The sequence below is a fragment of the Vidua macroura genome, chromosome 4 (genome assembly GCF_024509145.1).
Source record: "Vidua macroura isolate BioBank_ID:100142 chromosome 4, ASM2450914v1, whole genome shotgun sequence".
In the NCBI taxonomy this organism is placed as follows: domain Eukaryota; kingdom Metazoa; phylum Chordata; class Aves; order Passeriformes; family Viduidae; genus Vidua; species Vidua macroura.
In genome coordinates this window covers 9,233,190-9,247,464 of record NC_071574.1, presented here as the reverse complement: position 1 = coordinate 9,247,464, position 14,275 = coordinate 9,233,190, and the positions used below count along the sequence as shown (strand labels likewise).

At 39.2% G+C, this 14,275-nt stretch overlaps 1 protein-coding gene across 4 annotated transcripts in view; it reads left to right on the top strand.

The window, feature by feature from the left end:
* WDFY3 (WD repeat and FYVE domain containing 3) overlaps nt 1-14,275 on the top strand; it is a 150,682-nt gene that overhangs the window by 39,191 nt on the left and 97,216 nt on the right. For all 4 annotated transcript variants that reach the window (XM_053975347.1, XM_053975345.1, XM_053975346.1 and 1 more), the window contains exon 3: nt 10,392-10,602. In XM_053975347.1, coding sequence (XP_053831322.1) covers nt 10,423-10,602 — 180 coding nt within the window. In that variant the 5' untranslated portion in view covers nt 10,392-10,422. The remainder of the gene's footprint in view (nt 1-10,391; nt 10,603-14,275) is intronic.

The following is a 14,275-nucleotide window of genomic DNA, read 5'->3' as shown; positions in this document are numbered from 1 at the left end:
CCAGTCTGCCAGGTCCACCCCAGGATCCCATTGGCCCCAGCCATCAAATGTCCTCAAGTTGTGCCATGGAAGACTTTGATTGGATATTTCGAAAAAGTTCTTCACAGAAGGAATTATCAAGCATTGAAAGAGGCTGCCCAGAGAAGAGGCTGCTCCAGTCATCATCCCTGGAGGTATTTAAAAGATGTGCAGATGAGGCAGTTGGGAACATGGTTTAGTGGTGGACTTGGCAGTGCTGGGTTAGAGGTTGGACTTGATGATCTTAAGGGTCTTTTCCAGCCTAAGTGGTCTTGTAGTTCTGTCCTGTATGCTATGCAGAACTTCATTTCAGTGGAGCTCAGTGGATGCCTTTGGACTATTCTAATTTCAGGCAATAGTTAACGTGTATGCAAGTATTTCTGCTTCTTTTCCATTAATCTCTGGACTGAATTGCTAATTATAAAGTCTTGAGCTGTTGTATTTTCTTTTGCACTTAGAAATACTATGAACATGCAGCTTAAACATTGGAGTTGTTCACTCTTATTTACTTCCTATTATTGTTCACTCTTATTTACTTCAAAAATAAACAGGCATTTGTGCCCAGCCTTTAATGGTGATTTAAATGCAGATACGGTGCTGTTTTTGTTACATTCTTTCTGCCTCGATGGTAGCAGAGAGAGGAATTTTATTGCATCAGGCAAACATGTGCTGGTAGGATCATTTTGTTGTTTTTCTTATCTGTGTTGTTAGAAACAAGGGTGGCTCTATGGAGACATTTTAAAGGTAATGGGCTTCTACTTACTGCTCCTTCATATGCAAATTTCCTAAAGGCAGAAGAAATGTTTTCTTTTTGGTGTATAAATGGCTGGTTTACATGGCTGCAGGAAGTTTTTGCTTTAGATTGCTGTTGAGAAGAAAACCCACTACCACCAGCATCACAAATGGGGACCGTGCTCCTGTTAAAAAATTCGGTGCCTTTTTTAGCTAAATGTGAGAACCGTGCTTAGGGTCACTGTTGTCCTTACTGACCATGTCCTGTTTGGGGGTGCTTTGCTTCCTGCATGGCCTTACTGTGAGGATGTATGGACTCTCTCCTGTTCCAGTTTAGCTGGTTTCCTTCCCCATCTTCCCCACCACACCCTCCCACTCCCCATTACTTGGAAAAGTGAATAGACCAAAGCACTCTTCCCCATTCTTGATGGTGGCTCATTGTTTCACTATTGGTTCGAATGCAATAACTTTCCTAGGAAGGCTTTTTTTTTCTTTGCTGGTTTACTGTGAATGCAAGAGCCACTCTCCAGAGCAGTGTTATTATTCCTATGCATTTGTTGATATCTGCATTCCAACAAGGGATGGCTTGTCTCCTCAGATCCCAGATTATTTTGCATTTTTGTTTGTTTTTCTCTGTGTGTCCCCTCCCCTCTCATCCTCTCACCCTTTTTGTATTTTCTAGGGGTTTCTTGGAATTTTCTCTCCTGAATTGTATGGTTTAGTCATTGTCATGCAGTTCAGGACTTCAAGCTAAAATTTCAGTTCTGCTGTATTCCCAATGGGCTCTAACTAGTATCCTGTTTGTCCAATTAATGCAAATCAGTTTATTTAGGTCTTTTGAAAACAAAACAAAAACAAGAAAACCAGTATTCAAAGATGCTCAAGATATTTTACCGCAGAACACGTAGAGAATTAAATTAGAAGTTGCTCTCAAAGATATTGAGGAAGCAAATAGTCTGTTCTGTTTTAGTTTGAGTTTTTTAACCAGTCGTTATCTATCTTCATGGTATTCTGGATATTTTTTCTGATGCTGCATAGGTTAGTTGGTTCATAAGCTTCGATAAAATGTTCCAATTGATTCCTCTGTTTCAGATAATTTTGCTGAGGTACAAATGTTTCTGACATGTTTCCACTCTGCCAGCATATGTTCAAAACGAAATTGATGTTTCAGTATTTACTTTTCCTCCATGTGTTTTTCAGCTCCAGGTGTTTATAGCAGTATTGAAGTTTGCAGAATATTATGAGTTTGCTCATCTACTGTCTTGTCAACCAGCAGGCGTTAATGGGGGTCATTCCCACCTCAAATGTCTAGTTACAAAGTTCCAGATGAACATTAATCTCACAAATTATAGGTTCCAAAAGTAATCTGCTGGGTTTATAATGTATTCATACTGGTTACCCTGAAGAAAAGAATTTCTGTTCCCTCAGTAGAAAACCTGTTAACTTACTAGGCATCATTTTTCTATAAATAAGTGTTTCAAAAATACATGTTGGTGAGCAATGTCTCTATTTTTGTCATGTTTTGTGTCTGCTCCAGCCAAGTTGGACTTTGCTTCTGCCTGTCAGGATTTTTGTGTTACACATATTTTTATCTCCTCGGTTAGCATATTTTTTCTGGTAAAAAAATGTCCTTTGCATTCCTTGAGTAGAGGAGGAATTGTATGTCCAGAGCTAGTTCAGACTTTGTGGCACTCAGAACTGGATTGCCGGCTTTGAGACCACACTGGAACAGGTCAAGAGGAGTGGAAAAAATGTCTCAATGGTATGATTGCACAAGCAGGGGCAAATGGTTTCTTGGAGACTGGATGTCTATGAATGAGCCACCTGAAGGTGCTAATGCAGGTGTCTCCTTTCTAACATAATACCTGCACGGAGCCCTGTACTTTGATCTTCACTGTAAGTGATGATTAGGGGTAATGAAACATGGCAAGATTGATTTATTTTCTGGAGTGACCATTCCTCATCTCGTAAAGCAGAAAGGTTTCTTTTACACATAAAGAGTTATTTGGTCCTTAGTCCTGCAACGGCAATATATTTCTGCCTTGCATGAATTACTGAAAACCTTTTTCTGGTGTAAATATTGGTGGTTTTTTTGCAACCTAAGCAGATACCATGGAGCAAGTTTGAGGTATGGAATTTTCCACCTTCTTTGATGGCTAGCAAACCTAAACTGGTTTTTGGAGATCAGATCTGTGTTTATATGCAGATGATGTGGTTTAAGACTTTGCATTGAAATTCAGAGATGAAAGTCTGTAGAACCCAGCAGTCAAATATGGATTTCAGGTAGCCTTAGGGTTGGTTGGATGGTATTTCTTGATCTTGTGAAGAAATGAGAACCATCTGTTACAGATACCTCAAAGATGAGGTTTTCTGCTCCTCCTAGCTGGATACAATATTCATTACGTTCCATTTGGCTTCTGAAAAGTGAAAATTACTCATTCAGTTCCCTTGACATTTTTCAAAAGCTGCTTTTAAACAAGTGGTGGATTTAGCTATTCAAATGTTTACAACAGCAGATTTACCTTTTGATTCTCAGGATTGTGTGTGATAGTTTGAGACAAAATAAGAATTCATCTTTCATTTTAGTTAAAAAATATGTAAAGTGTGGAAAGGCAGACACCTTAAATCAACGTGTCTCCAGTCTAAATAGCCTTTATTTGAGCTTTCTGGCAGTTTGCTTTTTCAGCATTTTCAATTCTTAAGCTTGGTTATCAGTTTATTACTGAGCTGAGAAAATGGAAGTCCTTAAGTCTTGTTAAAGGCTTCCTCAAAGAAAAACAGTACTGAGAATTGGGTTCACGGTGATGACAGATCATAATGAGTGCTAAGTAAAGATGTAGGAAGTGGAATTATCATCATCCGGCCAAAAATCACATTCTAGATGCAGTGTGGACAGATTTGTTCCTCGTAGGAAAAGGTGGCACACATTTGCTTCCTTGTGCACTGTCTCGTCTTTACTCTCTGTAAAAGTAACTTGTAGCTCCCTTCTGTTTCATCAAAGCCTGAGTTTTGTACACCATCCCCAGATGTCTGTGGGCAATGATTGCAGTCACATCCTTTGCCTCCACATGTGAATGGGTAATCCTTCCTGTCAGGTAACTACTGTTCTGTGCTTTTGCTCTGAACAATGATGTTGAAGCAGGCTCTTCATTCCCAAGGGCAGTCTGGATTGTGAGACTTCACTCAAGGTTTCGAAGTTGTCTGTGCTTTTCTTGCACAGAGATAGCAACGAAGAAAAGTGATGCAACTTCAGCTGCAGTTTGGAGAAGTACTACACACTGTTTTGAGCTGGTGTAGGATTTAATACTTTGGTTTACAGGCTTTATTTTTCAGAGGTGGCAGAAGAAGTGTTTGTAGCCTGGAAATATTTTGTTATAGTAGTGCAAGTAATTTTGGGAAATGTGGTTATTAAAGCCCTAGAAAATGCAGTGACAGAGTTATCTTCTAGATACAAGCTTTACACGGTATGTCAGGAAAAAACAGGTTATTTGCAGAAGTCAAAAGCAGTATTTTATTTTCTTATTTGAACAAAATTAAGTGTAAAAAGTTGATATAACTAAAGGTCATTTTCATTTAAATTATTACTAAGTAAGAATATGTGCGTTATTAGTCTTTAGCAAGACAGCTCTCGTCCATCCATGCAGCATAGGTCAAAAGTATCACTGTTATTTAATTGTTGTCCTTTTGCACTGAATATAAAACATTAACCTTCAGGAGGGTACAAATCACAGGAAATCGACTCTATCAGCACTTGCTATTATGTGTCATTATCATGAATAATTTGTGGGAAATCGAAGAAGACTGATAGTCCATGTTTTATATCTTTGTCTTTCTCAATAAACAGTTACTAAAGTTCTTCATATTTGTTGAAGCATTAGGAATTTTTGTTTTTGCAGAGATTTCAAGGCATTAAGGTCAGATTGAGCATAAGAATAGCATTTCTAATATTGCAAATAACAGAGAAATTTTATCTTTAGCTGTCATCTGACTGGAGTTCAGAGAACAGGAAAAACATGTCCTGAGTAAGGATAGCAAGGCTTTTTTGTTTGTTTGTTCCTTAGAGGGGTTAAAGCAAAAAATAGCTGCATGGAATTATCAGGTTTGGATACTACCCTGTGAACTGAGACACCTCTGTAAGCCGTTCTTCAGCCTATAGAAACAGACCAGTATTAGCTCTTCTGTTCATCTGAAAAGGTCAAGATTGTTTTTAGGTGGTAACATAAGGTTGCTTAAGATAAATTTTCAGTGCAAAGGAGGAAAAAAGCCAAACCATACACACAAAAGTCATGACTTTGAAATAATAGTGTGACCTTGCATATCCTTGCCTGTTCACCTTCCTTAACTTCCTTAATGATACTTAGCAATACTTAAAAGCTGGAGTGGGAGTTGGTGGTGTTTTCATGTTGGGAAGATTTCTGAACGAAATAGTTCCTGTTTCAGCCAGATGACTGGATGTTTAACAAGAGGAAATCATAGTATGGGAGTAGGCACTTTTATTACCAGGGCAGAATATGAGATTTACTTCAGGCCCTCTCTTACCAGACAACATTCTCCAAACGCATGTGTGCCAGGGAGAGCTCATGGCATCCTTTTCAACAGCACAGCTTACTTGTGCATGATTTTATTTGTGTGTGAGTAGTTGTTTTGTGTTTGGTGGCAGGACTGGTGAGGGGAAAGGGAATGGAAGGAAGTAGTTGCATTCCTCACTTCCCCTCCTACTGATGTTTTTGTCTACAAAGAGAATTTTTAATTCCTGCTCAGTTCTAAGCAAAAATGGATGTGTTTCTAGCCAGTAACAGCTCTTTATTGTTTGCTTTGAAGGCCAGACAATGTCCTTTTGAATAGTGCAAATTGATGATCATCTTCAGAAGGTTAGTACCCACTACATGGGTAGGGAACCTGAAATTCAGGAAAGAAGTAACAGACCTAGTGGGGAGGGAACTGTCAGGTGTGGAATTTACTGATTCTGATGGACTTCTGTGATTGAGTATAGCAGGAAGACTTCAATTTCATTTTCCTGAGATAGTTGGGGTGGAGGTATATACTGGTCTCCCATTATAATCTGCAAAGAAAGAAGTTGATTCCTGTTTCACTGGTAAGCTGCTAATGTAATAACAATATAGTGCCTGGAGAAACAGGCACTTGTGACTGTAATTACTAAGCAGTTAATTACCTAGCTGCTTATTTAAATAATATCCTTTTGGAACTAGATGCAGAGCTTGGACTTATAATAGCTGTTGTGAAAATGAGTGTGTCTCATGCAGCTTCTGTATGTCTACTTTTTTTTCTTCACAGATGTTTTGATAGCTGTAATAGTATTACCCATACAGTATCATACCCTAACTCTCGTTAATGATAATGTGTGTGTGTTGTGCTTTTCTTGTAGTGTCTGTCTTTGAGCTTTGTAAGTTGTTGGTATTTTCTGTAACATAATTTATGGTCATTTTTCCAATAGCTTCCACTAATGGTAGAAAACACTTTAAAATATTTTGAAGGGTAGAAATTAGCTCTTACACGAACTCCTGTGAAACTGCTGGAGAATCTCACAGGTTCATCTTGTGCGATTCCCATATAAATTTAACAGAAAAGTGAAGAACCTTGGTGAATGGCTTTATATCAGAGCTGTTCAAGTGAGTCAGCCTCGCTTATGCTCATGAGGAAATATGCAGACATCTGACAGCCTGTGGAAAAAAACAAAGGGCAGTTTTTAAAGTGAGGATGCTTATGCTGTGCTTTCACTGCTTGCTTCATTTCTCCTCACATGGAGATTCTTCTGCTTCTACCAGTAAGAGAAAACTGTAATGTTTATTATAAGAGCAGTGGTTTTATTGTGTGTGTTTGTAATCTACTCATCGAGTATCTTATTTTAGTCTTGGTCCATACAGAACATGATGCTCTGCAACTGCCATTAACTCATATTTTTAGCTCTAGTAGCAGAAGGTGGGTACAATAGGCTGAAATGCTTCAATCCTTCTGATAAACTACGTGCCTGTCGCGGTGGGGCTGCATCATAGAATTTCCACTTGCTTAGTTTGCTCTTTCATAAGAACTTCTAACTTGTTCCTCAGTTTAAAAAGCTGGAATGTCCAACTCATAGGTTCCCTACGAAGAGTGTGCCTGCTTGGACCTGCTGGGGGAAGAAACTCATCAGGGCTGTGTAGTACAGAATGTGGGGCAGCAGTGGGATGTATGTGCCAGAAGAGGGAATGCAAGGTAGGGAAGAGACTCCTGTGCTGAGAACAGTTTTCTGTCCTTGTCACTTCCATAAAACACCTCTTGAGGTTTTTGGAGCTGCCCTCTAATTGCATCTGGGTGTACTGGATGTTTAGCTCTAAGATCACAAGCTGAGAGGAGAAGGACATCAGCTGGTCTCTAAGGGACACAACGCAAGCAAGCAGAAAGATTGAAGATTACAAGATTGAAGGATTAGCTGCTCTCCAAAGCATCTTCAAATAGATACCATATTATTAGACATCATCAATTTTAGCATAAGGGAGGATGTGTGTTCATTGTGTGGATATTGAGGCTGTTGCAGTGCCTGTGCTGTGGGGCATATCTGTGAAAGGAAGTTGGTTTATTAGTTGTGATGCATTCTGATGCCTGAGGAAATGCACTGCTGGGTCTGCAGAGCAGCCTTTCAGTCCAGGTTGTAGGAATCAAGGTGTAGCATCATGCTCAGAGGGAGCAAGTAACAAAATACCAACCAGCTGCTCAGGAAGCATCTGCTGAGAGAGGCAGGAGGTTGTTTGGGGACTATAGGAAGTGAGTGTGCAATATAAGACTCTACTGCATGTGCAGAGCCAGGCCAAATTCAAGCTCCACAATCATTTACAAGACCAGTGTTCCCTAACTTTTGAGTTTGCTTGTCTTAATTACTGTGCAGGGTGCTTGATTGTCATGTGCTGTAAACAAGCAGTTGTGAGCAGGTGAAGTGGCTGTTACTGAAAATACTGGAATCTTTTAATTTTTGACATTAAGGGTCTGCCAGGTCTTAATGCTAAATTCAAGTCACATGTGGTGGTTGCAACTGACTGAGGATTATGCAGATGCTTTCATTTAGACTAGGAGCACCCTTTTTTCTAGATACTTTTTGTTTATAGTAAAAGGTTTGGGTGTACTGCTTTCTCTTCTGCAGGCCTAATTCTAAACAAGGAAAGTATCAGTCAAAATATTTGTACAAGATGAAGTAGCAATATAACACTGTTCTTTCATTGTTCACTTTCACATATCTATGATTTGGGCCTAATGCGGGAGATCCCAGAGCCAACAGCTCTCTTCCCATAGATAATCTGTGCTGTGATAATCAGAGAAAATATCACTGTATTTGGAAAATAAATCACAGGAATTCTTTCAGCTTTTATGTACAATGTATTTCAGATGACATTGCCTGGAGCCCACACTAGCATTTTTTCTAATAAGAGAGAAACACAGTAGGAGACAACTCTGGAATAATTCCAGAAGTAGTATCTACTTTGGAATTTGGTTAATTCTGGAGAAAAAAAAAAAAATAGTCAATTGGTATTACATCCTCTCCTCCCCTCCCTTCCCCTCCCCTCATTTATGTTGAAGTTGAATACCTTGTAGTGGGGAATAGACAGGAGGCACCATGACTGTGTTGAGGAAGTGAGTACTTTGCAATTGTTCTCTGCATTTGTCATCCCTTGGGGTTAACTGCCCTGATGGAGGTAAATAGATCACAGCTGTGGAATTCCATTCCAGTAGGCTCCTTTATACTAGGAAAATGGTGTGTAACGTTTATTTAGACTTCTCTGACTACACAAAACTTGTCAGATCTATAATTAGAAGTGTGTGGTTGAACCAGTGTAAATTTCTGTTTTAGGTGTTAGGCTGAATAAAGCAATAGAATTTAAAAGAAAAATTGGCCACACAAGCAGAAGTCCACAACAGTCATGAATTTGATGACAATATGAATTTTGGGTGGGTATATAAGTTCTCAGCATTTTGTGAATCATAAAAAGAAATTTAAAAGATTTTGTTGAAAAGAAGATGCAGGCTTTTTTCCTGCTGCTTAAGCAGTGAAGGTTTGGGTCTTTGAGCTCAGATGTTCTGTTAGTCTACCTGTTACAGCAAGAGAAGCATCCTCAAAGTGAGGAGTTTTGGAAAAGCTATGGGTTTCTGGAGGAAACTGTGTTTATTTTTAGCTGAATGATTAATGCTGATTTGAAGTCTTACCTATGTTATTTCTTAAGAACAATATGCTAAAAGACAACACCCAGCTCTATCTAAATTTTTCTCAGTTGTGAAAAGCCAGTGCACATTTCTAGCATGGACTTAGAGCTGCTGGCTTGTAACTTAGCTTAGCTTTTTTGATGACTTCTCATTTCATGAATTGTTTTTTACATGGTACTAAAATGTTCATTAGCTTTAGTTCCTAATGTTTTACTATGTGTTAGTAAAATACTTTATGAATACATTTTATGAACATGTTCCAAAAAGGTATCTCTTTCTTGGGTTACAGAGAGAATATTTTTCTTTTATTAATGTTTCTTATTGGTAGTTAATTGCCTTCACTTTTACAAGCATAGCTCCAGTTTGTTACTGATGCTATTTTGCTGGCTTTAGCATCCAGCTACAGTCTTTCATCACAACTTAATCTTTGGGTTGGAGTTCTTCAGTAAAGTCTACTTTCCCATTGTTACTCTAATCACAGCACCTTTGGAATCATCACTTCTCTTTTTGTTAATTGACCCTTTGTGGTAACCTCTCTTTTTGATAATTTAAATAATAAGTTCTTTAAGTTTCTTGCTGGAAGGCATTTTCTACTCTTGAATAATTTTTACAGCTGTTACTGACCTTTGGTTTTTTTGGCTGCATTTAAGCAGTGAGATGTAGGCATTGCAATTCTGTGGAGTATTTAATTGTTGGTGGTCCTTACTTTATATATGGAGCAGAAACTGTTTTCCATGTATTCCCTTTATTCCTTGCCTAATGTGAACATGGTTGTGAGATTAGTCCCTTTTGCTGCAGTATCCGAGTGATTGCATCTGTTTAGGGATTTATCCGTTCTGACCCTCACACCTCTCATGCAAGGTCCTGCCCGATAGACTTCAGTTGCAAAGTTGGAAGACTTGGTCCATGTTTTGAAGACTGAGGTGTTATTCTGCAGAGCCAGTAGCTGAGGGGTGAGATGAACAACAGCTCCACTGGATAGCTTTGTCTCCTTGCCACAGGAAAGTCAGGAAAAAAATCTATGCTTGTCTCTGTATGATAAAGCCGATGTCTGAGAGAGTTGGAAGGTCTTGTGTGATTAGATTTTAAAGTACTGTTTTTATTCTAGAATTAATTTGAGAATATTTTGCATTATGTAGATAACACTGTTGTAAATGCTGTGGGATGGGCACCAAAGGATCGTAAAACTCATCCGATAAAAAGTACCAAAGCATTTTGGAGTGTTCAAAGCCTGGTCAGCCATGCTTTCTGCTGGAGAATATCAGATGTTTGCTGTTTCAAACTGTTGGCTTTAAATTCTCCTAATCCAATGCCTGGCATGTAAAATTAGCTAATGCTCTTAACTCCAGTGTGGTATTTATTGTGAGAGAGGGTGCTATGTATTTGAAGGCTTTACTGGAATAATGCCTCAGTCTCTTGTACTCAGCAAGTTCCTTTTCTGTACTGAACAGGATACAAGGGAGCTTCCAGAAGTCAGCCAAGATGAATATGGTGAAGAGGATCATGGGCCGGCCCCGGCAGGAAGAGTGCAGCCCCCAGGACAACGCGCTGGGCCTGATGCATCTGCGGCGCCTCTTCACGGAGCTCTGTCATCCTCCACGGCACATGACCCAGAAAGAGCAGGAAGAAAAACTTTACATGATGTTACCTGTGTTCAACAGGGTAAGCCGGGCAATTTGCAAGAAGTGTTTTCTTTATTTGAATTGTTTGCTCATATTTTGTATTCCCAAGACCCTTTGGTTCTAGCATAATAGGTTTTCTCCCATTGACATCCTTTCAATTTTCCCCTTCTCCTCACACAGTTTTGTGTTAGGGGATAAACTTACCTTTGGAGATTTCCTTTTCTTATCACTTTTTCTCAAGAGCAATCCACAGATGCATGTAGGCTGGCAGCTTTTCTGCAGTTCACTGCAGCTCACTGCTATTACAGTCATCTGATTTCCAACCTAAACTTTGGGAGTAAGTTTATACCCACTTTTTTGTGTGACAGCACTCTCCTTGAGTCTAAATAGCTCTTCTCCCTTCTTTGCATTTTTTGTACTGATGCATATTTAGAGATAGCAATCATAATATGTCCTGTCAGCTTGGTTTTTGTAGGTTACATGAGCTCAACAATTTTAATTTCTCATGTGATATATTCTTATAGGCCTTTTTATATGTATTGAGTCTGAATCTCCTTTCATGGACAAGGGAGATTTTGAACAAGCAATCTATAGGGAATGTATAATAGCCACTTCTAGTGTGGCATTTATATTTCACTACTCCCTTGTACTTAGGCAGAGATTTTGTTTTGAGGCAGAACTATGGCAACTGTCACTGGAATTAATAGGAACTAAATCCTCCTGATGTCTTATATCAGTCAGTTACCCTTCCAGGTTACTGTGAATAATAATTTTGATGGTAGTTTTAGGGTTGTAAAATACCAGTAGGTACACATCTAGCTTTCTGGTTTTTTCCCCACTGTGTGCTCTTACTCTTTACTTCTTGGGTGATAGAGTTGTGCTTGTATGTGCTACCTCAGAGAACTGGAATAAGCCAAAAACTAAAAGGATGTTTGTTGAAAGTATGGCTTTATGAAGGTGTTAGACACTGAGCTGCTTGCATGCTTGTGCTGGTTTTGCTGGGATAGAGTTAATTTTCCTTATAGTAGCTAGTGTAGGCTGTGTTTTGGATTTTTGCTGGAAATAATGCTAACAATATGGGGATGTTTTAGTTATTGCTGAGCAGTGCTTACTCAGAGGCAAGGCCTTTCTGCTCCTCACTCCACTCCACCAGTGAAGAGGCTGGGAATGCAAATGGAACTGGGAGGAGACTCAGTGACCCCAGCTGACCCAGTGGATATCCCCCACATACAATGTCAGCCTCAGCATATAAAACAGGGGCAGGAAGGGGAGGGAGGTGGAGGGGATGTTCAAAGTGATTTGTCTTCCCAAGTCACTGTTACCCACGATGGGGCCCTGCTGTCCTGGAGAAGGCTGGGCACGCTTGCCCATGGAAAGCAGTGAATGAATTCCTTGTTTTGCTTTGCTTGCTTGTGTGGCTTTTGCTTTCCCTATTAAAGTGTCTTTATCTCAACTCATGAGTTTCCTACCTTTTACCTTGCTGTTTCCCTGCCCTGTTCCACCTGAGAGCAATGAGCCAGTGTGGTGTTTGGCTTCCAGTAGAGGTTAAACTACAACAATGCTATATAGAAAAATTAATCTTAGTCAAGACATGGTATTACTAGGATTTTCAGTCTACTGAAAATCTACTACTACTAGTTAGTGTGCTTTAGTGGATGGATCACTTGAATGCCATTCTGTTGCCGTAGGTCTTATTTCTGCTGGTAACCTGTTTTATGAGTTTGGGAGAAGTAAGCTCAGTTCATATGCCTCCTCTTTAATTTATCTTCTTAGATTATATGCCTTTTAGTTATGGACTTTCTTGATTTGTTTTTACAAATAAGCACAGTAGAATCTTAACCTTCACGGGCTCAAGGCAAGATTATTTTGATGCAGTTATGCTTAGAAATCTCTCCCTGGGAGTTACATGAGGCTGATGCTTCTGGAAAACAGAATGCCTCTACTTGAGCTTCTTCAGCACTTAACTCTGATGTGCAGTTAGAGAAGAATTTTTTCTTAGCCTTTGTGGTAACTACTGGCAGAAGCATATCTATAGAAATTGCAGTGGTGATATTACTGGGTTTAAGTAAAACTAGTGTAGCAATGCATGTATAGCAGTCTAAGGAAAGACTTCAGTTAGATTTCTGAGGTGAAAAAAACCAGCTAAGTTTTAATTTCTCCATTGTTTCTGCTTTTTCTCTTTTTTGTTTTCTTTCTTAATACACATCCTCCCCACCCTTTACACCACTTGCTGGCTTTGTCCTAATTCTCAGCTCCTCCTCTGCACTCTGCTGAAGCCCAGTTGAAGTTACTTCATGTATTTGCACCACTTGTTCTAACTGTCCTTCATTCAGCTCATGTGCTGAAGCATTCTGAAAACCAAGTCAGTAGCCCCAGGTTTTCTTTTTACTTTGTGAAAATCAGCTCTTGTCTAAGTAATCTCAGGTACCATTTATATTCTTGAACAGATTGATGGTTTCTGTGATTTCTGTTTGTATGAATGCATCTTAGCTATTCTTTTCCTCAATTTTCCCCTTTTTTGCAGTAGCTTTTCCTTCCCCAGGTTCCCCATGTCTCTATTCTTTGCAGAATCCATCTGGTTTTGTTTATGGGCTCTTTTCTCTGAGTCCTAGAGACTCTTTTGTACCCTTCTTTACTGAAGTGAACTTGGTGCTGAAGGCACATTCTTACATGTTCGCCAGCTGTTTTGTTTTTCAGTCCTATTTCTGGCTATTTTCTTCCTCTTTCCTCATTTTTCCCCCCATCAGTTTCCTTGTTTAGTTTTAACATCACTGTCCTCAAGCTCTACCTGCTCTGAGCTTGTGAGCTTCTTGGAGCTGTCCTTCATGCCACAACTATGATGTAGTCACTTGAGTTTTCAGTCTCTAAAATCTGGATCATAGTTCGACATACTGAGGAAAGCAGTTGTTGTTTCTGCTCCTTCTTGCTACTTCCTTTCTTGCAGACCTTGGTAACTATTACCAGTCATTGATGAACTGAGATAGTGTAACCCAAACGAAACTGATTTTTCCAGTCAGATCTCATCCTGTCTCTGTTATAGGGGGATTTTTTTCCTTGCATTTCATGTAAAGGCTTTCCTGTATTCAAGAGGCTGAGCAGTTGTGATGCCATCTATTTCTACTCTCACAGTTTGCCTCTTTAGATTCCTGGTTAATGCCACCTTCTTCTTTTTCTGTTCACATACAGAGTGTGCTGTGGCTTCCTCAGTTATCTAGTTTTATGTCTTCTGGAGTGTCAACTCTTGATGGTACAGCTTGTTTTGGAACAATCCTGCTAGCTTAGTAATGCTACAGGTCACAGCAAGACAAACTCTGATTGGAATAAAAAATAGTACAAGAAAAAAATCTCATTTTCTAAAGAGTCTGGGAAGAGATTTTCAGTGGCAGATCTGGTAAATCTTGGTTCACTCTAAAATTCTTCTCTGAGAAGGGACACTTTTTGCTGTCAGGAAAGATGAAAACATTATTAGAAGTTCCTTTCTAAAATTTTTCTTGTTTCTCAAATATAATCCTTAGCTGCAGAAGTTTTAAATGATTGGTTAATAACTTCGTTCAAATTCAGACTGTGAATCCATCCATCAGTTACTTTCCATGGTTATCTTTATTCTGTTGAAGATTTTGAAGTGTGATAGAGTACTTTTTCTGTTACTGTCTTAAGCAGAGATTACCGTGGTGTATTCTAAAAGCATTTTCTGTTACAAGATTTGGATGTTT